We start from the raw sequence: 26,590 nt of genomic DNA, 5'->3' as shown, positions 1-26,590 counted from the left end.
ACCGCATGGACCGCTGACAATGACTGACAATGCATGAAAAGGAAATTTGGGATATAATTCTTACATTATCTTGGCCCAGAGGAGGATCTCTTCACGAGTGTCAGGAAATCTGCTGTGATCCCCACAGGAAGTCTGCTCACTACCAATCTTTTGCGTGTCTGCTAAAAATGTGCACTAAGGAACAATTGTTTAGCCAAGAATAGTGTCCTTTCTTTTCGAGCCTGTAATCTGCCCAGTTGTGCAAACAGTTCTTAGAAACCATATGATTATTAAGTTAATATGAAACAGGATAACTCCAGTTTATCAACTTCGTGCAGTGCAGCAAAAGCAATGAGTCACGTCAGTGAACCAGTAAAGAAAACCAGAATAAAGGCTTGTCCATTAAATGTCTCTGATGGCGCTCTGCATGTCGTCAAATGAAAGGGAAGCTTCACAGAAGGATTAGTAGTGCACAATAGTAGTGCACCCCTACTCTATTCTCTGGAAGATGTGGTCAGTTCTTGTTACTGGTTGGCTGACATGAGCCCTAACTGGCACACTGCATGGAGTTGGTGCAGCTTTTGATGCATCCATGACTTTTGATGCTTCAGCATTAGAATGGTCATGCGAACAAAAACTTGTCTGCCAGATTGTGTACAGCAAATGATGGGTGAGGTAGCCGGGACAGCTGGAAGGGGCAGGAGGGGTAGACACTCAATGGAGGAGGCGTGTGCAGCACATTGGAATGCATCCTTGCGCAGTTGGAACTTGACTGTCAGCAAAAGCACTTCACTCCCGAGCAAGTCTGGACATGTGTCGCGCATTCTGATAAACTTGTTCGTTGCTGTGTTTGTGTTCTGTGTGCTGTAAAATTAAAATGAACGATGGATGCCGCATCTTCTATGGGAGGAAACTAACATCACTGTCACATGAATCCTATTGATGAATCTCATTAAAAAAAGTCCTTGCTTAAATTTGTTTTCTTTTACATAATAGGAAGGAAAAGCCAGTAAAAGCTGCAGCATTTAGTAGCTTGACAAGGTGACTGCCCAGTGACCTGAGCTTCCATTAGAATTTGTTTTAATTAAATTTAAGTGTGGTTTTTGTGAGTTCTTTAGTGCTGTACTGCTTGTAGAGGTGCAGTAAAAAAGAAAAAAAAATGTATGCAGGGTTGCTTGGCACTACTGACAGAGCTGCTGCTGCTGCTGCCCGGTGCTCTGGCCGACTATCTTCCAGCGCTGCTGCCTGGATTGCACTTCTCGCTGAGTGACCGAGCATCCAGTTCCAACATGAAGATTGACACTCTTGCCTTCCTGGGGTGCTTGCTTACGCACCACAGTCCCCAGGTGTTCCACCCACATGTTGACACACTGCTGCCTGTGAGTACAAGTGCTGGGAAACATTGGTCCACTACTGGCTGCTGAGCCGCTGTGGTGTTACGTCTTTAGACAATATTCGTTTTAACATGTTCATTGTGGTGTGAGTCACGGGTGGGCCATGGCAGTTATAGTAGAATATCAATGATACAATCATGCCTGATACGAGTTTCTGGATACAAATTTTTCAAAAGTCCCGGCCCAAGTCTATTGGCTTACAACATGCTAAATTTTGAGTGTTGCGAACTGCCTTTTGCGGCAAGGTGGATTATACGAGCAATCAAGCTACCGCGCAAGGAGGGCTTGGGGTGCCGGTTGCACCTTGTCGGGCCGGCAAAGCGGCTGCGCCTGCCGTATTTACACAGTTGTAAGTCGACTTGAATGTAAGTCGACCCCCCCATATCGCGTGAGAAAAAGAAAACAAAACAAAGAAGAGCATACCCGAGGGTGCATTCGATAACGAAAATTTATTAGTAGCTGACATGGACTACTCGTCTTCACTAGTGCTGCTATCATCATCGTTGCTACGGTCCCACAGCATTGCGGCGTCCAGCGAAATTTCACATTTGGCAAACGACCGCACCACGACATCTTGTGGAGCAGCAGCACACGCAACCATCAAAGTGGCTCTTTTGACAGGTCCGGTCGGCGTAATTTCACGGTCTTCTGCCGCCAGCCACTCGTTGTACTCATGGCGGAGCAGGTCCTTAAAAGGCGAAGATCCGGGCTTGTTTCATGACCATGTCGCACTTCAGTGGCAGGGACCGATCACGCATTTCAGCGACATACGCCGCAAACTTAGCCTACAGCTCCGAAAAGCGTCCAGACTTCGGCACGTGGGAAATTCCTCATTTGCCGTCACAGGTGAAAATTTCGCTTCGCTGCAGTCACCACTCTCGCACCACCCGTTCAGAAACATCGAACTTGCGGCCCGCTGTGCAGTGATTTGTTTCTTCGGTGTGAAGGATGGCAGCCCTCTTGAACACTGCTGTGAACAATTGCTGAATGATGAGTGGGCCTGGAGCACTCATGACGACTGAGGAAGCATAGAAGTAGCACGTAGTCGGCAGTCAAGTGGAACGTCAAACTATAGAGAAAGCAAGCTCAACAGGCAAAGAGAAACCCGCGAGCGGTATCTGCTCTTCCATGAACTACCGATACTCCCCGCAAGCGCCGCCATTCTGAGGGTGCCGCCGCGAATGGAACAGTGGCGCTTCCATCAACTGTTCACACCCCTTCATGAGTGTAGTGTGCACTGTAAAACTTTAAAAAATGGTGAAAAGCCCTTCCGAAAAGCGAACAAACATGCGGGATAGTGAAAAGCTACGAGTAGGGCCATAGAGCAAACATAAAATTGTAACTACGTTGTAGCTCCCGTTGGTCTTGCCTTTTTGGCGGTGCCATGCTTTGGTTTCAATTGTAAGTCCCCTTCATATTTTAAAATTTTAACAAAGTGGTCGACTTACAGTCGTGTAAATACGGTATGCGCTGGTCACATTCCGGTGGACCCACGTCAGTTCACCATGATGTGTTAGGATAATAATAATAATAATAATAATAATAATAATAATAATAATAATAATAATAATAATAGTTATAGTAATAATAACAACAATAGTAATAATAAACTACAAAAAAGTTTGAAAACTAAGGAAGGTAGGAAAATTTGAGCGAGACGACCATATCCCGATTTTTAAAAAATTTTCGGGTAATACAAATACCAGATGATAAAAATTTTTTTGCTGTCTCGAGAGAGTCATATCATTGAGATTTAACTGGATTCTCACTATGCAGCTGTAAAGAGCTTTCCTGCAGTGAGCAAGTGTCATCTTTGCTAGAAATCAAAAGAGAGAGAAAATTCTTGTGGCCTCTGATCCGACACATCGTGGTGCTATCTGTCTGTACCTTTAGGAAATTTCAAAGTACAACTCCCTGGTGACTTGCAGGTGGGTTACGATTCACTTAAGGAATATGACAAGTGTCCCACCGCTGGGTCATCACTTGCAGGAATTGAGACTTCAAAAAAGGCTGCTGCAGTGAATGTGTTAATCTATGAGTGTGACCATGTTGAGAACACATGTTGAGAACACTGTGTTAATGTGGATATCCTCTATTGCTGATGCAATGGCACGAAGTTATGGCACCGCTTCAGTGTGAAGTATAACTATATGACTATTCCATCACTTTTAGTATAACGTTACTTTCATGCATTGAGTAGTATGGTTTGAAAACAATAGAGTCTGAATTGGCTGTGTATGATGGCAGCATTCAAAGCATTCAAATTGAGAGGTTCTGTAGGCAGTTTTTTTTTCCCACAGTGGATAATCTAGGAAAGGTTGCAGCAAGCTAATGAGTGCTGCTTTGAACTCACTTGAGTTGCAACCATTTGTATTTTCAGCCTATCATCTTGGCTGTTGGGGACAGCTTTTATAAGATTACATCGGAAGCTTTGCTGGTTCTTCAGCAACTGGTGAAAGTCATCAGACCATTGGGTAAGCAGTTGTGTTTTTCACTGGCCTTTCACTGGCCTTTCAAATATCCTTGTGTTGTTTTAAAGGAATAAACATAGAAAACTTAAAAACAACATTGTAGTCCCAGGGGAATTCTTGTACAATGAGTTATGGCTTCTGAGTGAGCTTTGTGCAGGAAACTGCATGCATTAAAAGAGTTAAGCATTGATGCATACATGCCAGCTCTCCCAAGTTTTCAGTAAAGTTTATGAATTAGGGCTCTTTATACAATTTTATGAGCATTGCTTATGTTTTACGAAATTTTGTTTGCGAATTGTTTTTTAAGGTGTTCAAAGACGGGACCATGGGTTCCAGATGGGTAGTTGCTTTGAGCAAGTTTATTTAGTTTTAATAAAGTGGCTGAAATTGACTACAGCAATGTTGCTGAAAAAAATCAGTACAATCTAAAAAAAAAAAAAAAATAGAAATTGCATATCAGTGTGTGCTGTACCAAGCTTGCTGCCGATTCTGTGCTAAAGGTTCATTCTTAACACTTTCCTGTCTGCAGCAAAATAGTCAGTTTTAGGATAGTCTAGCAAATGATTTTTTTACTGCTACAGCAAATGTTTGATACTAGTATGTACGGTATCAATTAGTAAAAGGAGGAATGTGCTTTCTAATGGTTTTATTTTCAAGCAAACATTTATTACCATTTGTTTGAAAAAAATTATTCAATAAAAAATTTCTAATGAAAGAGAGAAAACATTGTAAAAACATTGATGCTGCTTTGCATTAAGAAAACATTTAAAAATTTAGAAATATACATCTTGAATAAACATGCTATATACAACATTCCTGCAAATATAAGCTTTCTATCTTTAGAACTTCTTCATACACAAAGGAAAATGTTAGCTCAAGTGGCTGTCAGGGCACCGCGTGAACTGCCGCTTGGCACTGCAGAGCGCAATGCCAAGGTCAACTCCTGGCCGTCTTCTCGTGCAAAGCTCCACTCTTCACGAAGCTGCCGGCAAGTGATCTTGCCCAAATGACGTTGACACCTTGCAGATAAGAACTGTCACCTTTAGAACACACCGGAAATCTCGCTATCTGAGCGCAGCCGCGACGAAATGGTTCGGAGTAGAAAATGGAACTTACCGGCAAATACCTGGTGATGTTGCAGGGCTATTCGGTGCACTTTTGCCGTCCATGCTAAAGTTAGATGAATCAAAATCATCTTCTCAGTCTGTGCAGCTACCACCATCACAAAATTCTGACTCAGACTCATCTGAATCCTTAGAAATTCACCGTTGCACAAGGGCAGCTGCGAGCGACATTGACACCATGTTGGAAGCGACGAGCACTCGTCACACGTGGCTATAAGGCGCTTTAAAAATCCCCCTGCGGTGAAAAAAAAAAAACACAAATGCGAAACTAGAAAAATAGTTCTTTTAGGCACTGGATGGTGCTAGCTGTCCAGAAGTGCTCTGAGTGCGACAAAATTTTTAAGTTTAAACCATTGACAATATGGTATAGGCACGTAAACGAAAGTGTTAAAGGGATCCTGAAACGATTTTGAGGATTTTGTACAAATGTACTGAGTCGTTAGGGTAAGTCCTTCTGATCATTGGCACATCTAAGCACTCCATGTAAAGCCTGTAATTTATTAAAAGGTTTTAAAAATGTACATCGCTACCGATAGCAGCGGCACCACTCCCCTGAGTTTTCAGCTACCCTACCCATGTTGATACTGGTTCTCTATCTGACGTCAGTAGGACGAGCTATCCAAATGGCTACCGAGAGCCCGTCATCGATAATTTTACCAACTTTATGGTGAACAAATGTTTGTAATAGTTCGAATGTTGGTTAGCTTGTTTTATTTAAAAAAATTAACAGGAAGAAAATACACAATGACAATTCATTGCTGCACTCAAGCACTTCCGGCACAAAGCAAGTGTCGTCTGCTTGTGTTACGTGCTTACTGTTCACAGCAGCTGCGCAGTCAGTGTTGGTCTCGATCTTTCTTTTTGCGAGCACCATTGTTCACCCTTGTTATGTTGTGGGCTGCAAATTGTGCAGTGGACAAAATGTCAAGCTGCAACATCGTCAAGGCTGGGAAAGGTACTTTGCACTTGTATCGAGTTACAATACAAGATACTCCGGCAACAAGTGTTTGAGATACAGATACAAGATACAACTGCAATTATTGTATCTGATATGATACTTTACATTTGTATCTTAAGATACTTCGATACATTTGCAAATTTCTTATTATAGATTTACATAATACAGTAGTAAATGTGTATGCAGAAAAGTGCTAGCATGAAAATTTCTCGACACCGACCAACCTTGTTTCATTTGAATGAACTGTCTTTTAGTCTGTTAGTATGTCAAAATTTTTGCTTTTTTGCTCAAAGTATAATACAGTCAAACCTCGATATATTGAACATGGATATGTCGAATGATTGCATATATTGAACACTTTCTATATCACCTGGAAAATTGCATTCATTTTAAATTTTTTGTTTCAAACGGGGTCGGATGTAAAATGGATATAGCAACCTCCGCCACCCCGGACCACGTGCGCTCTGTTGACAGGCAGCGAGCTTTCGTGCAGCACCCTCGAAGATAGCGGTGTCATGATGGGCATTCCGGACTGCTCTGCACTAAAGCTGCACACATTGATCGTGCTAAGGGCGCCATTTGAACGTAGCGGCATACACACGGGGCGGTTTGACTAGTTCGACAACGTCAACAACGCATTGCATTTGCCGCACTGACTCCTCGGTGCTGCGCTCTGCGACTGCCGCACCTTGCAAGGACGCGCGACACTGTGCACTTACTGGGCTCACTCATAGACGCCTTGGCAGACGCCACTTAATACTTCGTTATTGACAGTGTTTCAAAATGCTTCGATTGACGAATGTGGAGCTCGCAGCAGAAGTAGTGGCCAAACGAAGACGCTGCCGATGTTGATCCCGCAAGCGCATATGTTGCCCCGCTCCTGACTTCAACTGGGGCTGTAGCTGCTTTGGCTCTTCTACGCACTCGTTTATCGCTTGTGGATCGTTTAGACTATGTTGAGGACGCCATAGTTAAGTGCGCGGCTGTCAATAAGAAGCAGGCTACACTGCTGCAGTACTTTCAGCGAAAGAAATAAATACTTTGTGCAAAGTTTCAAATCAGTATTCGCTGCGCCACAATTGGGGCGCGATTGGGGATCATTGTTCGGAACTTGTGATCAGTCGCGCCGCGCCGACTTCGCATGGTTGACGAAGCCGGCGTGGCCTAGGCTAATTGCACATGGCGAAATCGACCGCACGCTCACGGCTGACGAAGTCAGCGCAGCCTAGGCCAATTGCGCGTGGCGCAACCTAATGCGCACTGTGAACAACGATCCCCGATTGCGCGCTTGGTTAATTGATTGATTTGCAGAAGTTTTTCTGATGCATCTTTTATGCGATATTATGTATAGGATTCTGGCTATATCTATATATTTCGCGATCACCACACTGTTCAATATATCGAGGTTCCACTGTATTTTCATTCCGAAACAAATTATTGGGATTGCTTTAGCTGCTTAACATGAAAGATTTTCATATGCTGCGCTGTCAGGGGTTCTTGTTTGTCGCTTTTGTAATTGACAAGAGCTGTTCCTCTGCTTGCCGACAAGCTAGAAAATCGCCATTCAATTACAAGAGCGTCAATAAACCTTAGCACGATGGTGCAATTACTGCTATACCTTCTCTGTAAACATGTTACCGTTTACGCAATACCGGATCACCGGAAAGGTATATAGCCGCAACAACACTGGTAGCATCCTTTTTTTTGCAATTTGTCGTGTATACAGATAGCACATAAAGCTGCAATGACCTTTGATATTCTACTCATCTGCGACGTATGGATGTCGCATACATTGGTGTGCACAGCAAAGTATGGTGGCTACGAGCAACTATCATGGCACCAACGCAACTAAGAGCAAAAAATAAAGAAAAGGTTGGCTGTGAGCAGACGTTTGTGCTTGTTTTTGAAGAGGCGGTGCGAGCGCCACCGCATGGCTTTGCCTCACCAACAGGTATGCGCAGAGCTCATCACCTGCCCTCGCTGGAGGGCTCTGGCGCAAATATAAAAGAATGTCGCTGCCTTTAGTTTTATTCAGGTGGTTTAGTGGCAGCAGTATCATCATGAGACTCAAAGTTCAGCCAACATTTATAGTTTTGCAGGGTGTTGTTGCGATAGCTCTATCCTGCATTTTAAGATACACAATACATTGTTTCATGTATTGGAAATACAGATACTGATACATGTCTTCTCATACGTATCATGATACAGATACAAGATACCCAGAGAGTATCTAAGATAGTATCTAAGATACATTTTTCTTCAATACTGCCCAGCACTGAACATCTTGTTCCTCTGCAAGGCAACATGTGGGCTGAGTGGCTGCAGCACATCAGGCCGTTGGTATCCGATCGGCACAAGCATCTACGTGTTTGTGGTTGTCACTTAACACCGAAGGATTACTACCACATTAGAGTTTAGCGTGTCCGGTATTCGGATAAACGCAAGCACAAGTGGACTGGCTGTATAACGGAGGTGCAAATGTGAACGGCCTGCACGGTGCAGCCACCTGGTACAGAGCTCAACCAAACACAGAGCTAATATAGCAGTAACCAAGTGTATTCTGATTTGCTGCTGGTGTAAATTTTTGGCAGGAGTGTAATCGTGAACACATTATCTTTTTAAATGTTTAAAGTGCCATTCATTTGGTTGCAGCAATATTAGCTCTGTGTGTGGCCGTTTAAGCTCTGCTCCGCCAGGTGGCTGGATCATGCAGGCGGATCAGGTCACTCACGTACATCTAGGCTAAAGCTTGTTAAACACAGTGGTAGTAGTATGGAGGGGCCTTAGTTTGCAACTCTCCCTATCTCTCAAGATGCCCAGCTCGCCTGTGGTTACCCGAATACTGGACATGCTCAGCTCTTCGACAGAACGCTCACAATGCACGCTGCTTGGATAGCTCTCTGGGGATTGATGGCCAGGCCGCTAGCAGAGAGGCTGGAGAGGCTTTGCGCACTGGCTCCAAGACAACCGGAAGTAGACATCATGACGTCACGTCATGACACGGAGCCGGTGAAGGCGGAGCTTAGCCCTGGTCACTCGGCAAACAAGTTGAGAAAAAGCATGTCTAGGGAAGAGGGTAACTAGTAATCTTCTGTAGCTCTCTTAATATGAGACGCTTCTCTTAAATTGTGGCACGAATGTTTTACTGTAGCTGTACCATATGCATCTACAAAATTTGTCTGAACCGTTTCAGGGACCCTTTAATAAAGTGTGTATATATGCCACAAGAGTGTGTGTTAAGGGCAAAGTATTTACAAAAGTGTGCCATTCCCCCCCTCCCACACCTGCATGATTTCTGCGAATTTTAAAGATCACAGGTTTTCTTTCTTCCTTCGACCTCCAGATCAGGAAAGCTCGTTCAGGTTCGAGCCTTACGTGAAGGACATCTTTGAGTGCACCTTGACGAAGCTAAAGGCAGCTGACATTGACCAAGAGGTCAAGGAAAGGGCCATCACTTGCATGTAAGCAGAGCAATCCTTTTTCATGTGCTTTTCTTGTGTGTGGGCCTGACCCATGTATGGGCCCGACAGCTAGGCTGCAGAATGCATCTGTTGTTTGTTATTTTTACTTGAGAATAAACCAATGTTATTGTATAAAATATGCAGTACATAAACTAGATAAAGCCAGCTTGGTAGAATGGAACCTTCGTGTCACGTTCAGCTTTTCGCCTGATTTCCTATGTTTGCCGTAACAAGATTCCTTGTAGCATCAAAGCACTTTTTTCATTCATATAGCTCACGAGGAACTAATACTGTAACTTGTCTTACACCTGTATAAGGGTACCTTATTGCATATGTTTTGGATAGGTTATTGAGCTTGATGAAAGCTTTGTGTTGATTTGGGATGTGCAGTTTAAGCATTATGAAATATATTAAAAGCTGTGTTTTGTGATCATGTGCATTAAGCATGAGGCAAGTGTTGTTGCACATGATTGGTGTAAGTATGTCTTGTTATAAAACTACTGAAAGTTGGGTGAGTCGGTAACTATTCATTATGAAACTGCAGCATGCATAACAAGCAGTACACAAGGCAAAGGTCTTGTTTGTTGTGCATGCTTGTCTGTTACCTTTACCTTGTGTATCATTTGTTGTGTTTGCTGCAGTTTCATAATGTCTTGTCAACTTGGCTTGGGCAGCACATAATGGCTGGCCTGCTACATAGAATGGCCCAAGCTTAATTGATTGCATAACAATTAAGCATTTGAGCAAAATTTATGCCACACTTCTCCTGCATTGATAGAGAGGGGCCAGTATCACACATCGTATAACTGTCTATCAAAGTGAGAATACTTCCTAGCCTTCATATCTTACCTCTAATTAGCCCTCAAATACTAATTGGGCATTAACTTCAAGTTTGGCACATAGCGAATATCTTCAGTGTTGCCTGGTTGCAACCCCCCCCCCCCTTGTGCCTAGTTCTTGGAGTTTTTTAGTGGACTTGCATGCACTGTTCATTACAGGGGCCACATTCTTTGCCACTTGGGTGATTGCCTCCAGGCTGAGTTAGCGGTCTGCCTGCCCATTTTCCTGGATCGGCTTCGTAACGAGATCACACGACTGACTACAGTTAAAGCACTGACAAAGGTGGCTGGGTAAGCAATAACTCTGCTGCTGTGAATTTCTGAAAAATTCTGCAAAGAGCACTTATGAATTGCTCATTTAACCTCTTTTGTACGCTTGAATGATATTATTAAGCCAATTTATTGTCCATTTGTGTGGTATTTAAAAACTTATGTGAGTCAGAGAATGTGGCAGTTTTAAATAGCATGACGCCTCCTTACAAGGAGCTCTTGTAATTAACTGCAGAGCTTGTAACAGTATGCTTTTTCAAAAATATTGTCCTCACATTAAATATTTTGCGTTGCCTGAAGCATAGTTTCCCACAGAAATTATTATAATGACAGATTGCTGTGATCCTTCAGCTGCAATGGGAATGATGGGTAGTGTGTAGTCAGTTACCGAATTTTTGGATGATTGATTTTCGGACATGCCCGATAATTCTGACGCCTTCGTGGCACCGCCACGTACCCCATAAAGTCAAAGTATACGCGCCGTGCACGCCGACGGACGCGCCACTGGTGGCGGCCTTGCGCAGAACACGCGGGAGAGGAGCCTGGTACGCGCCGTAGTTTGTCGTGTCGTTGATCGTGCTTCTCTGTCTTATTCACGTTTTCAGAGCAAGATAGGCAACACCATTCGCACGTGTGGGGTGGCCAAAGCTTCAGGGAATGTCGAAGAAGAATTGTTGCAGGGTGGGGGGCTCAAATACCGGTGAAAAGGTGCCGGCGATATGGTTCTAATCATTCCCGGCAAAGCCTCATCAGCGGGAGCAACGGTAGCAAAAATGGATCGTCGCTTCGAAGGGAAATTTCTTGTTCTCATCCTTTCCTTTGTCTCGTCGGTGTTTTTTTTCCACTCGATCATAGTTAGACGCGTGAGCAACGAAATTCGTTTGCAGTGCATCATGAGGTTTAAAGGCATTTCGCTAAAGTTCGGAATGCTGTTTGCCGCTTATATTGTTTTCCGCTCCTTAACCGTGTTGCGCTAGCTAGGCAGCATGACTGCACGAGCGCATTGCGTTGTATGTTAAAGCTACTGAAATTTGCAAGAACTGAAATTGTTGGTTTCGTGTGGCGCGGTAAATCCTCGCACCAGCTGTCGCGCACTTCATGTTTTTACATCTATTTTATGCGTGGCTTTGCACATGTTTAACTGTTGCTAGTTGCTCCATGCATAACTCTTGTCGATTCTTTTGAGCTGCGAAGTTTTCACCCTGCCCTGTTTGTAAAAGGTATAAATCACGCTGTGTCTTATCGGAATGATACCAAGGAAGTGCTTCTTTAACAGCTTTATTCTTTTCGCCCAAGGGCATCTTAGGTATTGTTTGCGTTTTTGGAAATGTGTTTAGAAAATAGGTAGTTCAGAGCGAGAATTGCTAATAGCTGCTGCATATGGTATTTTTGTTCCATTTCTCACTGAAAAGTTGGCGTCCCGTTTGGGAAGTCATCACACCTCGATGTTGCCTGAGCCAACCTAACACGCCGAGTGACTTGTTTGTTTCACAATGTAGTCCCTTCTTGCATGTGAGTTTTGTACTCAACTGAATTTTTTCTTATACTTACGCTGCAGACGACTAAACCGGGCCTTGCCACCAGCGCTCATCTACTTTGACTGGCGCTGCTCTGCCTTTAAATATATCATGTGGCACCTCTCTCCAGTAATATAAAAAAGTACTGAAAAGTTAGTCAGTCTTTAGCTTTGTACGTTTCCAAGCAGCTCCCTTGGGGAATTTAAAATTATACAAACTGCAGCGGGAACGGTAGTTCATCGGCGTATGCAGCAGAATTGCATCGGCAGTACAGCACTAACACGCGCTTTTATTAACCCGTGTGTTTGGTGACTTCATTGGCTAGTGTATCCGTTTCCATCAATAAATTGGCAATTACTCTTCGAGGCGATTTCGACTGCACTTATTTGGCGATGTCACATGTATTCATCGGCAGAAAAATCACAACGGCATATGCAGATTGCACCGTGCGGATTTGTTTGATATAAGTCAGCACTAACGACAGGTGCTTATTATTCAGGTACAGAAGCAGCATTGCGGCAAGGGTAGAATAAAAAAAAAACATCGAGAGATCGCATCACTCAACAAAATTTATCGGCTAGTGAACATGAGCTCCACGTCATGTAAATGGGGCTCATGGCGTTTGTCTGCGGGACACACCTTGCACGTATGTGGACCATGTTGTCCCAAACACCGGTAACATCGTGTTCATACCCGCTCGCACAGAAGTCAGCATCTTCCCTACAGCTGTCACCGCAGAAGAAGCAGCCTGGCACCCGAACAAAGGAGAAATCGCAGCCGCGAACTTCAGCCATCCTTGCTCCAAAGGGTTGTCGTCTGCTACTGCTCCTGCGTGTACTGTTGGAAGCGTCCGCCAGGTGGCTTTCAGTGGCGCCTCTATAGGCGGTGCACGAGGCCTATAAGAATGCATGAAATTTCCAATGCAAACACCCTTTGCCGTCCGATTTTCTGGACATTTTGCCACGTCCACTGGACCGAAATGGCATTATCGAATTCACCACTGACATTTTGATTATCTCGCCGCCTCTCTTGCACGCAGATCCGCTGCAAGCTGTAGCAACAACCTTGGCAACGCTAAGCCTACCTGCTTTGACGTTTGCTATTAAGCTTCTTGCTATTCGGTGCTGTGTTTTTCATTGAAAGAATTTGCCGCTGTCAGCAATAGCTCTGACTCCGCCTTTGTAATCCTCGCCAATGGCTTCAAAGCTCGGAAAGCATGACGCGTTATGTAATGCTGGTTCCCCAAAGTCAGCTTTGCCTCAGTACAACAATGTTACGCGGTGAAGCATACGTGAAGCATTGAGGTGAAGCATACTTAAATTGGGAATGGGCAATAGTTACGGGACACAGTATGTACTCCTTAACTATATGCACATGCACCCGCCGTCTCCAGTCACAGTGCAAGCACCAATACACCTAATAAGTGTACTGGTAGGCCTTCAGAGCTATTTCGGAAGTGCCTGTATCGATCTTAGTCCTTGAGGGTTGTAGAAGGCATGCATTCATTTTTTTTGACTGCGTGATTTTATCGGACGTCTCCGCGGCCCCTAGAAAGTACTAAAAATCTGACGTTGACTGTATCTGGATTTGTCTAAGTTTCATGCTTTTGGCTTCAAGAATTCTTGCCACTTAGTTCCTAACATTCTTTCTAAATTTCCAAGCAATTATCTTAAGCTAAATGTATGAAGGCAATATGCTTCTGCATGCATGCATAATCATTACAAATTGTTGCATTGATAATTTGTCGATCAGTCTGCAAAGTCGCCAAGTTGTTTTGAAGGCTGGCTGAACTACAGTTTACTGAAATAGGTTAATGTGTAGTCCGGGGGTGAAAATGTGGCTCTTTTTGCGATGGTGGCCTGAGGTGCTGGAGCACACCGATCTACTGCAGTGTCATCTCTCACTGCAGCCTGTAGTCATTGCTGACAAGTGGAGCCATAATGGTGCAATACAGAGCCACCGGGACCAGCAGTTATGGTTGTCGCGGAAGTCATGATTGTCTGTGCGGAGCTCGCCGATTACTTGCTGTGGTTCTTCCTGCTGCATTCGCGCATTGTTTGTTAAGCTTGGTTTCAAATAGTTTTTTTTTTTCCGGTGAATTGTGGCTCCTCCACATCGATTAGAACAATTCACGGCTTCTTCAGATCGGGCACATTGGTAGTTTTCTCTCCCTTTGGCGTCCTTTTGGGGTGAAGTGACCAAACGATGTTGGCTGCATTCATCACAGACAATTATTATTTTTTTTTTTTTCGGTGAAGCCTGGCAAGTGCTTTTCTGGCTAATGCAGTATGAAAGGAATCCTGTGAAACCCACCTGGCACAGTGCAAGTGCTCCTTCCGGTCTAGTCATCCTTGTTTGTTTTGAAATACTTTGATAACGGATATACGAGGTCTGTTAGAAAAGTATCCGACCTTTGGCCGAAGAAAAAAAGCTGGCATAACTGGAGCGTTGGAAACCTAATCACCCTCGAAGTAGTCTCCTTGGGACTCCACACACTTCTCCCAGCGGTGCTGCCATTGTTGGAAGCATTCTGAGAAGGCCTCTTTCAGAATGGAGTTTAGCTCAGCCGTTGTTGCAGCCATAATGTCCTCTCTTGTCTGAAATCGCGCTCCTTTCAATGGCCTCTTGATTTTGGGAAACAGCCAGAAGTGGCAGGGGGCCATATCAGGAGAGTACGGAGCCCGTTGAAGTACAGGAGTCTGGTTTTTTTGCTAAAAAAAGGTCTGAGTCAAGTGCGAGGATTGTGCAGGACCATTGTCGGGATGGATGCGCCAATTTCCTGTTGACCACAACTCCGGTCTCATGCGCCGCACAGCATCACGTAGGCGACGGAGGACATCCCTGTAGTACTCTTTCGTGATTGTTTGACCCTGTGGTGCGTACTCGTGGTGTACCACACTGCAGGAGTCAAAGAAAGCAGTCAGCATCACTTTGACGTTGCTGCGCACTTGGTGGGCTTCCTTCGGTCTTGGTGACGTAGAATGCTTCCATTGTGACGACTGGGATTTGGTTTCCGGGTCGTACCCATACACCCAAGACTCGTCACCAGTGATTATGGTGTTCACGAAGTTGGGGTCACTGTTTGTGGAATCCAGCATGTCCTGTGAGAATTGAACACGAAGTTGCTTTTGCTCCTCTGTGAGCAGCTTCGGCACGAATTTCATTGCAACTCTCTTCATGGCCAAATCTTCGGTCATAATGGAATGTGCAGAAAAAGTGTTAATGACCACCTCTTTCACAATTTCTCGGATAGTCACACGACGGTCCTGCATCACCACAGCGTTCACTTCGGCAATGACCTGGTCATTCAGGCATGTTGATGGCCGACCGGAGTGTGGCTCGCTCTCCATCAATGTGTGGCCATCTTTAACCCGGTTGTACCACTCTTTAATCTGTGTAGCATAGGATCGTCACCGAGAGCTGTCTGAATCTTCTGAATAGCTTCCACTTGGCTGTCGCCCAGTTTCTGGCAAAATTTGATGCAGTAGCGGTGCTCCAATCACTTCATTTTCATTCCAATAAAAAAAACCGACGAGAGCACTGTGCACTACCTCACTCAAACGCTGCGGCTCAGTGACTGATGCTATCAGCAGGTGGGAAAAAATTCGCGCATGAGCACGAAGGCTCAAGGTCGGCTGAGGCAAGTGCGCTTGTTTCATGTCCATCAGGTGCTCGCAAAAAAAGTAAGGTCGGATACTTTTCTAACAGACCTCATATGGGTGCTTACTGAATAGAACGAGCATATGAATGTTTGTCTTCTGCAACTGAAACGATGAGCAGGAGGCTAGGAACACTGTATAATCTGTGATAGGAAATGTGCAAATTTAGACGGCATTATTGATGTATCCCAACAGTTTGTATTATTTATTTCTTGCATATTATAATACAGTCGAACCCACTTATAACAATACCGGTTTTAACACGATATCGGTTATAGCAATCAAGTCTGGCTGCTGGGTGTCCGAACCAAAAGGTAGTGAAATGCGAAATCCTTGGGTTAAAAAAAAAAAAAGAAAAAAAAGAAATTTGAGCCGCTGCACGATGCGCCGCTGCTCCAACAGCTGCCGTGTGCTCATTTTCCAGCCATCTCTGCGCACCTCTCTCTTGTCACCCTTCCACCCCTCTGAATATGAATGGGCTTCGCCCATAGCTCTATGACACTGCACCCTCCGAAACACGAATGGACCGCGCCAACTGCGCTCTTCGCAGATTACACGCATGTTGCTTGTTGGCCCCTCATTCAGCACAGTTCTGCAAACAGCTTAAGGGGGGACATGGCTTTCGCATCACGAAAAATGGCCAAAGGAATTGTTTTTTTTTTGAAGATCACATTTTCAGTTTCTACAACTCTTTTTCTATCTGATTCTGAAATATCATCACTATAAACCACATAGAAGCACTCTAAAAAATTTGCTTTATCAGCCACGGTGGCGAAAAATTTCACGGAAATCAAGAAAGAACAGTGTTTTTCAAGCCACGATATCTCTGGAACGGTTCAACTGAGCGCCACCATCTTGGTCTCGTTGGAAAGCGCATTTCTCCGTCTTCAAATTTGCCGCTTTAGCTATCTCCTCCATACAGGAACAAGCACACAAAAAGCAAATGATTGAAGGTCATGCCAGAGTGTGCAATTGGCCGCGCCTGTCACAAGACTCCAACGCGGTTCGCCATTTATCTGGTGCTCACGTCATCTGCTCGGCACTTTGTACCTCGCGAGCCTGAACGTCTCTACTAGCCAGAATCGCGACGTGTCAAAATGAAGCATGATTGCAAGTCAGCCTAGTTGGAGCAGATTCACTTTTTAACACACTTCTGGTGTGCAAAACAAACAGGGACGAAGAAAAGGAGCAACACTAGGATGAGTGCTTGTTCTTCTGTTGCTCCTTGTCTTCGTCCCTGTTTTTTTTTTTTTTGCGCACTATAAATGTTTAAAAGAAAAGTGTCAAAACGGGCGCTACGTGGACATCGCAGTAGCGTGGCCAAACCCTACGTCTGTGGACGTCTCAGACCCGCGGCTAAGCATTCCGAGCATCGGCGACGTGGACTTCGCGACCAAGGTTCGCGCGCGGAATCCTTGGACATGCGCAACTAAGCCTTTCAGCACTCAGTGTTTCGGAATTCGTGACCAAGCATATCGCGCACGCAATCCTCATGCCGCGGCTAAGCATTTTGCGCATAGGAGTCTCCGACTCGGCGATCAAGCACATCGTGCGCGGACATCTCGGACCCAAGCCTAAGCATTTTGTGCATCAGTGCCTCTGACTGCGTGACTAATTACATTGAGCGTCGACTCCTGAGCCCGCATCTAGCCATTTTGCGCATCGGCACCATGGACTGCGCGAATAAGCGCATCAAGTGTAGACTCCTCGAGCCCGTGACTACGCATTTCGCGCGTCGACACCTCGAACTGCACCACTAGGTATTGCGCACGTCGGCACCTCGGACCCGCAACCAAGCATATTGCACATTTACGCTATTATCATATTGTCACGATAGCTCGTAACAATAACTATTATAGGCCATTGTCAGGTGAAGATGTCTTGGAAGGCTGCCGACATTCAGTGCCTTCATAGAGTAACACGGTCAATTCTACCAAAAGAAAAAAAAAAAGCCTTACTGATTGTACTGGAGACTGCTATCAATCAGGCAGCCTGCAGGTACAACACTGGAACTATATGCATGCCCACACAAGAGTTCTGCACCACACTTGGTTTGAAAACCAGGCACCATGCTCTTTGTCGAGCAGCAGCAAAGAATGCCATACAAAAAAATGAGGGTGAGGGATGAAGGCACGCCAGACCAGAGGCCACATGTACAAGGAGCCCTACATCACAAAGCACCCCAAAGACTACAAATTTGGTGCATTTTAGAGAACTGAAGAGAAGGTGAAACTGAGAGACGTTTTCTCAAGACTGTTCTTTTTGCCTTTCTGCTCAGTTTCTGGAGCTGATTTCTTTGTTACCGTTTAACATATTTTGACTCCGTCTTTTTTTTATCATATTCCTTGGGCTACAGTGCAAACCATCTCGCTTCTTATCTTGGCCCTTTGTAAGTTGACGATATGGATATTCGTCTACCCCGAAAGTGTGTTTGATGCAAAGGTAACAGAAAAAATGGCCCTCCAAAAAATTTGTGTTGTGGGAAAAAAAAAAAAAAAGCAAGATTGTCACAACTTTCAACACGCCTTTAGCTACGCAGTCAATGCTTAACAAGCCTTCTATCACGTCTTTTAAGTACCCCAGGCTCTCTAGAAAGTTCGAGGGAGAAAAATTCTGCTAAATAAAATTCAATAAAATATTCTCAAGCTATCGCTCTGAAACTTTCATGGAAGCATCAGGGAGACATTCTAAACATTTGTGCCAATCTTCATAAAAATCCATGAAAAAGTAAGGAAGCTGATTTTCAAAGCCACATCCCCCCCTTCATCGCTCGCATTCGTCTTTGTTGGTGGCGTCGAAATCATTCCTGGCCACGCGGTTTCTCAGCCTTGTTTGGCTTGCTGCTGAAATAGAAGATCCGCCCGCTGATCATCGGCAATGCGTGGCGTTGCTGGGGGAAAGAAAGCGCACGGCTATAGATTTCGAAATATGCTTCTAACCGATGAGGCGATCGTCGCGAACATGCTTGTATCAGATAGCGACGGCGACGATGGCAGCGATGATGCAGTAGGGCAGGCTGCCTCAACTATGTCCTCACAGGAGGCCCTGCAGATAATTCAGTTCCTCTGAGGCTTCATTTTCGCAAGGAACCTTCTGCTGTAATACGTGGAGCACCTGCATGCCTATGGAGAAGGATGTCGGCAAGCTTCACGTAAAGGATGCAAGGCTGACGGACATAGGGTTTTTTTCGTGCAAGCCAGTGAGAAGTATGTGGCGAGATGCTTGTGGCGATCTCGCCTCAGCGTTTCTTCTGGATTTCTCAAGCTGACAGGCTGCGGTGGCAGCCTTCTTGCACTTTTTTAAAATGTGCTTTTTGGGGACACCAAAGCGAGGCCTCGGCGGTGCTCGCATATTGCTTGCCACCCGTGACCCCTCTTTGCAGTTGTTATAGCAATGCCATTCTTTAATGCCAACAGCCACGGCTTGTTACACGCGATTGGAACACCTAGGAAGCAGTTAATCAAAGCAGTCGGATGGAGCAAGGTGCTGGGGAGAGGCACTGGCCTCCCATCCCCCTATTTCGATTTCTTCATGCAACCCGGTTATAACAATTATGAGTTATAACAATGGAATTTTCGTGGCACTTGAATATTGTTATAAGTGGTTTCAACTGTAACTTTTATTGTGTTTTGAGAGAGTTTTAGTTTATAAATCCAGAAAGTCTTGCACAGCATATTCAAATTTCAGGCGCTGGCACACACTGGTCAAACGCAGCACCCGTCTTGTGCATCATCTCAAAAGCGACCCCCAATTCTCCCATTGTTTTGCTATGTGAACGACACACTGTCCCATTCCAGTGCACCATAGCTGAACTGTCATATGCCATAGTACTTGCAGCTCTTGTCAAGACTAGCGTCAGAGTTCCCTCTAGTAATTTCTGCAGGAAACATTATTGGCCGAAGCAGCACGTTCTATGAAGTTGAAAACAAGGCTTCCAGTTGGATTCAAAGCAGAAGCTCTCTTAGCTAATAGCAAGCACTCGTTAAAAGCCATGTCAACCAACATTGTGTATGCTCAAACATATTAGTGTTCTCTGATCCACAGTGGCCTTGGTGTTTTTATGCAGATCGCCCCTGCGCATAGACCTCAGTCCAGTACTGTGTGAGTGTGTTCTTGCCTTGGCAACCTTTCTCCGCAAGAACCAGCGGGCCCTGAAACTGGCGTCGTTGACCCTGCTGGATACGCTTGTGCGGAACTACAGTAAGCTTCTTCTTTAGGTTTGCAGCCACCTTGGCTAATGCCATTATGTTCACATAAATCTGTGGGGAGCAGAATGTTAGTTCAAACATGTATTTTTAATTTATAGTTCCTTTTCGTTTTTCACTTGATTTGTTAAACGGCAAGTTGCTTCTGCAAGAAATAAGCAATAAAGAAAACTGCACAAATGCCTTAATTTGATGTTCATCAAACATTCTCATTCCATGCTCATAATTTTGTTGTTACGTGATAAGCAAATTACTAGGAGGATAGACAGAAATACAGAATATGCATTTTTATGAGTTGATCTTTGATTATTGTGCAGGTACCTATCTCTCTCAGGATATGGTGGCTACTGTTATGCAAGAGCTTCCAGCACTGATCAACGAAACAGACCTCCACATTTCGCAGGTTGGTTGGAACTGAAGGCATCCTTTTACTATTCCTCTAAAATAGACACAAAACATGTTCTTTGATATACGAAATTGGGCTTCACATTGAATGACTGAGCAAGAAACGTGGTTTGAGTTTCACATTGAAAATTGATTCACACCTGCACTGCATTAAGATTTACAGTACCTGTTATGCTGTTTATCTCTGGTGCTTACTTTCCCAGAGCAGCACACTTCAAGGAGGCAGTGCCATTCGCATTTGTTTTCCTGTAGAGTACTTCCTTTTTTTTTTGCTTCTTACCATTATATATTTCTGCAACAATTTTCACTTCTCTGCTCGTGCAGTTTGCACAAAGTGAAATGTGGTGTGTACATGTCTGTTTATTCTGTCTGAAAAGAAGAGATCTGCATGAGTTTAATGAGCCAGCAAAGTGCACACGTATGTACTATGTCAGCATATTGAACAAAGCAATTGACTAGTCTCTCACTGGCTGCATAAAGGCTGTAGCAGGGATTTTCTAAAACATGTCTGGTGGAAAAGGAACACATGCATTTTTATGCTGCGCAAGCCGGATATTTCTGGGTAAGTTTAATTTCAATTTAAATGTTTGTTGATAAGTACTGTGCCACTTCTCATTTGTTACCAACAGTGGCCGCATAAGGGAAGTCTCAGCTTGGAGCCAACATTTCAACAAAATTCATGACCCTGACAATGACGAGTCGCGTTGTCAAAATGTTGACTTCGGACTGAGGCATCCTTTTTCAGCCACTGTTCAGCACTTGAAGTCTCCGCCTTCTTGTGAACCTGTCTACATTTCATTTGAGTTTTCTTTGAAACTCTTCAATACCAATCAGTTTTAATTCACTTTCTAGTTTTACGGTTTACACATTGCTTTCTTCTTGCCGTAAATTGCTGCCAGAGTGTATCATTATGTGGCTAGTTTTGTGGTTTACACATTGCTTTCGTTTTGCCTTAAATTGCTGCCAGAGTGTATTATTATGTGGCTTGCTAATTGTATCTGACAAACTACAGCTTTTCTTGAGAAAGTATGTCTTTTTCTGCAGTTGACGCTGAACTTGCTGACGTCCATCTCTAAGGTGCACCAGCAGTCTCTGTCTTTGGTGCCCTGTGCCATTTTGCCTGAGATTTTGGTCTTGGTGCGATCGCCTCTGCTGCAGGGTGATGTTTGCTTCCTCTGTTATGTTCTCAGCCAGTTTTATTTTTGGCACATGAAAATATTTGTAGCCGTTTTGCATGTAGATTATTATTTATTATGCTTGGCCGTCTGCCTAATGTGTCATATTAGCCTCTCTTCTGGGACATATTCAAGGAAATGTTGCAGTTACAACGTATTGATCACCAGTTAGGTGTTCTCTTCAAGGAAGGACCTTATTGTATGGGAAATTATGCTGTGAAATATTGCTCGCTGATCTTTGCCTTGATTGATTTTCTACACGACTCATAGTGAGATCCTTGTGATGGTATACTACAGAATTTGTAGTTAGTGTGCAATATTTCAGGTGGTGCATTAAATGCCATGCTGGAGTTCCTCCGGGCACTTGTTTCCCTGAGCCTGCCGGGCCTAGGCTTCAAGGAGCTGCTGCATGTGAGTAGAGACATTGTACTTCAATACCACACAGTTAAAAACTGCACAGTGCTGCTAAGATTGCAGTAATATCTGGCTTTTTTTCCTCCTCACTTTCACTGTGTTTTGTCATCTGCATTGGGCGCAATAAAGGTGAAAGGCTATGGGGGTCTGGTGTCATAGGCGTATTGAGCACCGTGGGTTTGGGCTTAGCGAGCTTCAGGGCCGCATCAGCTGTTGCCTTGCATAACCTAGCACACGTGCATTAAGCATGCAAAAGGGTGTCAAGTACTGTGCAGCAAGAGAACAAAGAGAACAATATTGCCCTAAGTTAACGGAAACAGGCTTATTTGTCTCCAACGCCCAACATTACGCGACACTCGATCCTGAGGTGGCATGGGAAGCAAAGAGGAACCTGCACCATCGGCGAAAATGCTCGAAGGGGCACTGCTAGCACGTCACTGCGGGAGATGGCTCCCTGCGACACGTCGCTAGGAAAAACCTCGTGGCTATGCTGCGTAGTTGTGATGAGCAATGGGCCGGCTCACGAGAGCAAGGCAATCTCAGTCTGATAAGTGCCTCAGCGTAGTACGACCATGTACGAGCACCAGACACTGCTCTTTGACTTAGCGTTATGAAAAGGAGTAAGACAATGTACGCTCTCGCTGTAGATGCACGACACTGCAGATAAGCTCAGGTCTGAGCGATGTGAAGCAAAGGGGCCAGTGGACAAGAGGAAAAAGGTGTACACACCCTGTACTGTTCCAGAGAGGTCACTCCCGTGCTCACTCTAGTTGCTCTGTGGCGGCCAGCAGTGCAACACAACTGCAAACTGTTCCGTGGAAAAAGCCACCTCTGGCAGCTGTCCTGTGTAGGGACAACAGAAAAGGTGAATGCCCGCACAAAGGCGCCGGTATGCACCACAATCCACGCATCATGGTACAGAAGAAAGGTAGTCCCTCTGTCTCACAAAGTTAGCTTGAAGGTGATAAGAAAGAATGTGCATGAGTTTCAACCTGCATATTTGTTTGTCTGGTGTCTCAGCAGAGCAAGACGAGTGATAACAGAATGGTCATGCAGTATACAGGCTGTCTATATAAATTTTATCAGCTTTTAAACAAAATAAGGGCTCTGTGTGAGTAGGTGTATCGGTATCATCCTTCTTAGTAGTCATTGTTATTGTTGCTCTTACGTCTGATAGAACTTGTTCTAAGTGACCTACCTGCCTGATGTTCTACCTACTGTTAAGACTACAGATGCCAACATCTGACCCTCTGAGGGTTTTGCCATCAACTGCTGGCCTTGGCGGTATCTAGGGGATCAGATGCTGGGCACAACTGTTCAGCCACTTGCACCAAGAAAGAACACAACATTGATTTCTTTTTCTTTCAATGTCTTCTTCCAAAGAAAACTGCGTTTGCATCATTCACCACAGTGTTTGAAGTGTTATCTGTGGCTATTTTAACTCTGGTGGGGATGCAATACCATTGTAACAAAGACGTGCTATATGACAAGCAAGGCTTTTGGTTTGAAGAGATTCTTCCAAAATCTGGGTAATTGCATATGCGATGTGTGAAGGCTTTGTTTAATGCTTGTTTCAATACACAATCATAGTTCATTAGTGGGGAAGGCAAATGCCTCGGAGGTCAGAAAACATGGTTAGATAAAGGTTTCGGTTTGCACTGGTCGCAGGAGGTGAGCGGTCCCGTGTACCAGTCTGGAGGTGCTGGCGCGGTGGCCACCATCCACCGGCAGGCCTACCACTCCATGGCCAAGGCTGTCGCCGCACTGACTCTGCAGTGCCCACAGGAGGCGATACCTGTAGTGCAGAAGTTTCTGCATGACATTCAGGTGAGAAATAATCTGTAACGAAGTCAAAAACAGCTGTGCTAGATTTGTTAGGAACACTCAGCGCACTTGTAAACAAAACCTCAAACATTACACGCAAACACAAAAGAAAAAAATTGGGCAGAAACCACCAAAGGATGATTGTCAAAGTAATAGCCTCCTGATAGGCTCACTGAGGTATGCTGCTGAGGAAACTTATTGGTTAGCTCTAGTGGTCAGGCTAGGTTAGGCCATGTGAGTACTGTGACATTGCACTGACTCCTGGATCAGCCTGCTTTACAAACCACGTTAGGATGCCCTCGAGGGTACACACAGTTGATCATATACCGAACTGGAATGGAATTGCAAAATAATTTCTGCAGTTAAATCTCGATATAACGAAGTAGGTAAAATTGACAATTTGCTTCGTTATATCCAAATTTCGTTGTATTGAAATTCAACCTTTTATGCAAGTAAGTACAATCGCCGATCAATTCTTCTTACATGGAAAGGGGCCGCAGAACTTTCCGAATTATCGGGCAATCGAAAAAAGCGAATTTGAATGAGAAAATAAATTCATTTTGACAAATTTGGGAGTCTGCGACGAGTAATATAGTTTCATGACACGTCGACAATATTTTCACATAGACTGTACGAATTTAGCGAAGCAAGCCGCACTCTTTAGAGAAGTATGCTGTAGCGTACTTGCAAACATTATAAGGATCTGTAAAATTTTGTACGGTGCAGTGAAAAAGAAAGCCAGATCAGTGAAACTGTGAGGGTATCAACCTAACTTTCGATTACATATCATTGCATAAAACATACAAATTACTGTTCAATGGCTGGTTACTGTTTTGAGCCTCTTTCAACATGTCTGATAGGTAAAATTTCAACATTTTAAATAAAAATAATCTGTCCCTGGTGCACTCATATTTTTTGTCTTTTGCTTAAGACCATTTTAGTAGGATCGTTCATTTTGTAATGTCTACTATTTGCACTAATTAGCTTTCATCAGCATGATGCTCCCTTTTGTGGTGATCATGCATGTCAGCAACAGTCCCAGTGACTGCCAGTACAGTTTAGATGTCTTGGTGCTCGTACCGTGACTAGGAATGGCACACGCATGTGTATAGCTGAGGGACACATACGGTGTTCTGCGACACTGGCCCCTACGTAGTATTTTGTGTAAGCGTCATCGTATAACATGGTTTTGTTGCACTGAAGCTGGTTAAAGAGAAGCGGCAATTGTGAAATGCAAATAAGACCTCTGCAGGCCCCAAAATAAATGTAGCCCTGTAGTTGGCATAATTGGCTCAGTGTGCGTGGTTCCTGGTAAGGTTTAACTGGGGTGTGCAAATATAAAAATTTTTGAATACGAATCGAATACAAATACTTAGCATCGAATATGATATAATGATATGCACATGCATTTTTAGCAAGTTGGTTTATTTTACCATGTCGGAACATTGCAATTACATTGTCATTGACAAAAAAGAATAAACTAGTAAGCCGTTATAGTAAAATATTGTGCATTTGGCTCATGTCAGCTTTGGAAAATTTAATAATTTCTGCGAGTTGTCTGTTCTTGCCAACCTGTGCCTTATTATACCGCATCAATTTCCCCGTAAACTCAGAGGCATGCGACTGAGTGACCTTGTACCAATCGTCACTCATCGCATTTGCTGTCAAGCAATAAGCTCAGGATTGGGGGTAGCGCTTGAAAAAGAGTGCACCCTCTCCGTTTGCAAACCCGTGGCCCTTGCTACTGAGAGGCTGGCTTTCCTGCAAAGCTTATACGTGGAGTGGCGAAGCGAGTTTTACAGGCAAAATGTTGCCACCAGCATGGAATTATTGCAAAATTCAGCACAAAATCCGACACATTTTCTTAGATTAGATAGAAGTAAACGCTAAGAACCATGTATGTTCCCACACAGCCAGCAATATACCGTATTTACTCGCATAATGATCGCTTCCTTGAATTTTGTCGTCGAAATTCAATTTTTTTATTTCCCATGTAATGATCGCACGCCGAACTTGCCGCAGTGATATGTCGTGTGCCAAGTCTAGCTAATAATGATCACGCTTACCATCTGTCGAATGCTATGCAAGCGACTCTTCAAGACAAACCAAGCTGTCTGCAGGCACCAAACATTCTTAGGCAAATGCCCCATTTCATTCCTTTCATCACTTTCCGCACTTCCATAACAAAAAAAGAAAACTACAAGCAAACTTGCCTTTATTATGCATAGGCTTTATAATGGTTGTGGTCAACAACAATAAAAAAGGCGCCTTTTGATTCTTCTCGTCTGCACTTGTGGGCATGCAACAAATCGCAAGCGGCAACGATAGTAGCCATGTTTACACTGATACGTTAGAAGTGTACCCTATTCATACACCGACGCTTGTAACACAGCTAAGATATTCGCCCACCCTTATACGAAACATGCCCTATTAGGATAGCAGTGAAAACAAATGCCGCAGTTTCCACAGCATACCCACCATCTGTTTCTATGTCACTGGCAGCTAAGCGCGCTCATCTGTTTCTGTCCCCTCAAAGTGGACATGGCTACGTTAGTGCCGCAAACTTGATGAGATTAATTATATTATTCATTACTGATATGAAAGAAACTGTTTCAATGCACGTAATGTACTCACGAGAAAAAAAAAAAAATCTCATTTGGCGTGTTCGGCTTGCTCCGCCGGCCGCCATTTTTGTTTTGGTGCCCCGCACTACATACAGCAGCCGCCTATTTGTTGACCCATTGTCATCCCGCAGCAAATGCAGGATGAAAAAAAAATTTTGTTCTTTTCGTGGGAAATTTAACCCGCATAATGATCGCACCCCTGAATTTGCGTCAATTTTTTTTACAACAGAGTGCAATCATTATGCGAGTAAATACAGTGTTCATTTCGAAC

General features: G+C 44.2%; 1 protein-coding gene across 1 annotated transcript in view; it reads left to right on the top strand.

The window, feature by feature from the left end:
* The window catches only part of Cand1 (Cullin-associated and neddylation-dissociated 1), a 111,759-nt gene that overhangs the window by 46,820 nt on the left and 38,349 nt on the right, over window positions 1-26,590 (top strand). The window contains exons 11-19 of the mRNA XM_050182601.3: window positions 1,149-1,358; window positions 3,754-3,847; window positions 9,270-9,387; window positions 10,386-10,517; window positions 19,739-19,872; window positions 20,195-20,280; window positions 21,327-21,441; window positions 21,783-21,868; window positions 23,540-23,698. Of these exons, the coding sequence (XP_050038558.1) occupies window positions 1,149-1,358; window positions 3,754-3,847; window positions 9,270-9,387; window positions 10,386-10,517; window positions 19,739-19,872; window positions 20,195-20,280; window positions 21,327-21,441; window positions 21,783-21,868; window positions 23,540-23,698 (1,134 nt within the window). The remainder of the gene's footprint in view (window positions 1-1,148; window positions 1,359-3,753; window positions 3,848-9,269; window positions 9,388-10,385; window positions 10,518-19,738; window positions 19,873-20,194; window positions 20,281-21,326; window positions 21,442-21,782; window positions 21,869-23,539; window positions 23,699-26,590) is intronic.

The sequence above is a fragment of the Dermacentor andersoni genome, chromosome 4, assembly GCF_023375885.2.
Source record: "Dermacentor andersoni chromosome 4, qqDerAnde1_hic_scaffold, whole genome shotgun sequence".
Classification (NCBI taxonomy): domain Eukaryota; kingdom Metazoa; phylum Arthropoda; class Arachnida; order Ixodida; family Ixodidae; genus Dermacentor; species Dermacentor andersoni.
Note: the sequence above shows the minus strand (reverse complement) of the source record. Positions and strands in the feature narration are given on the sequence as shown.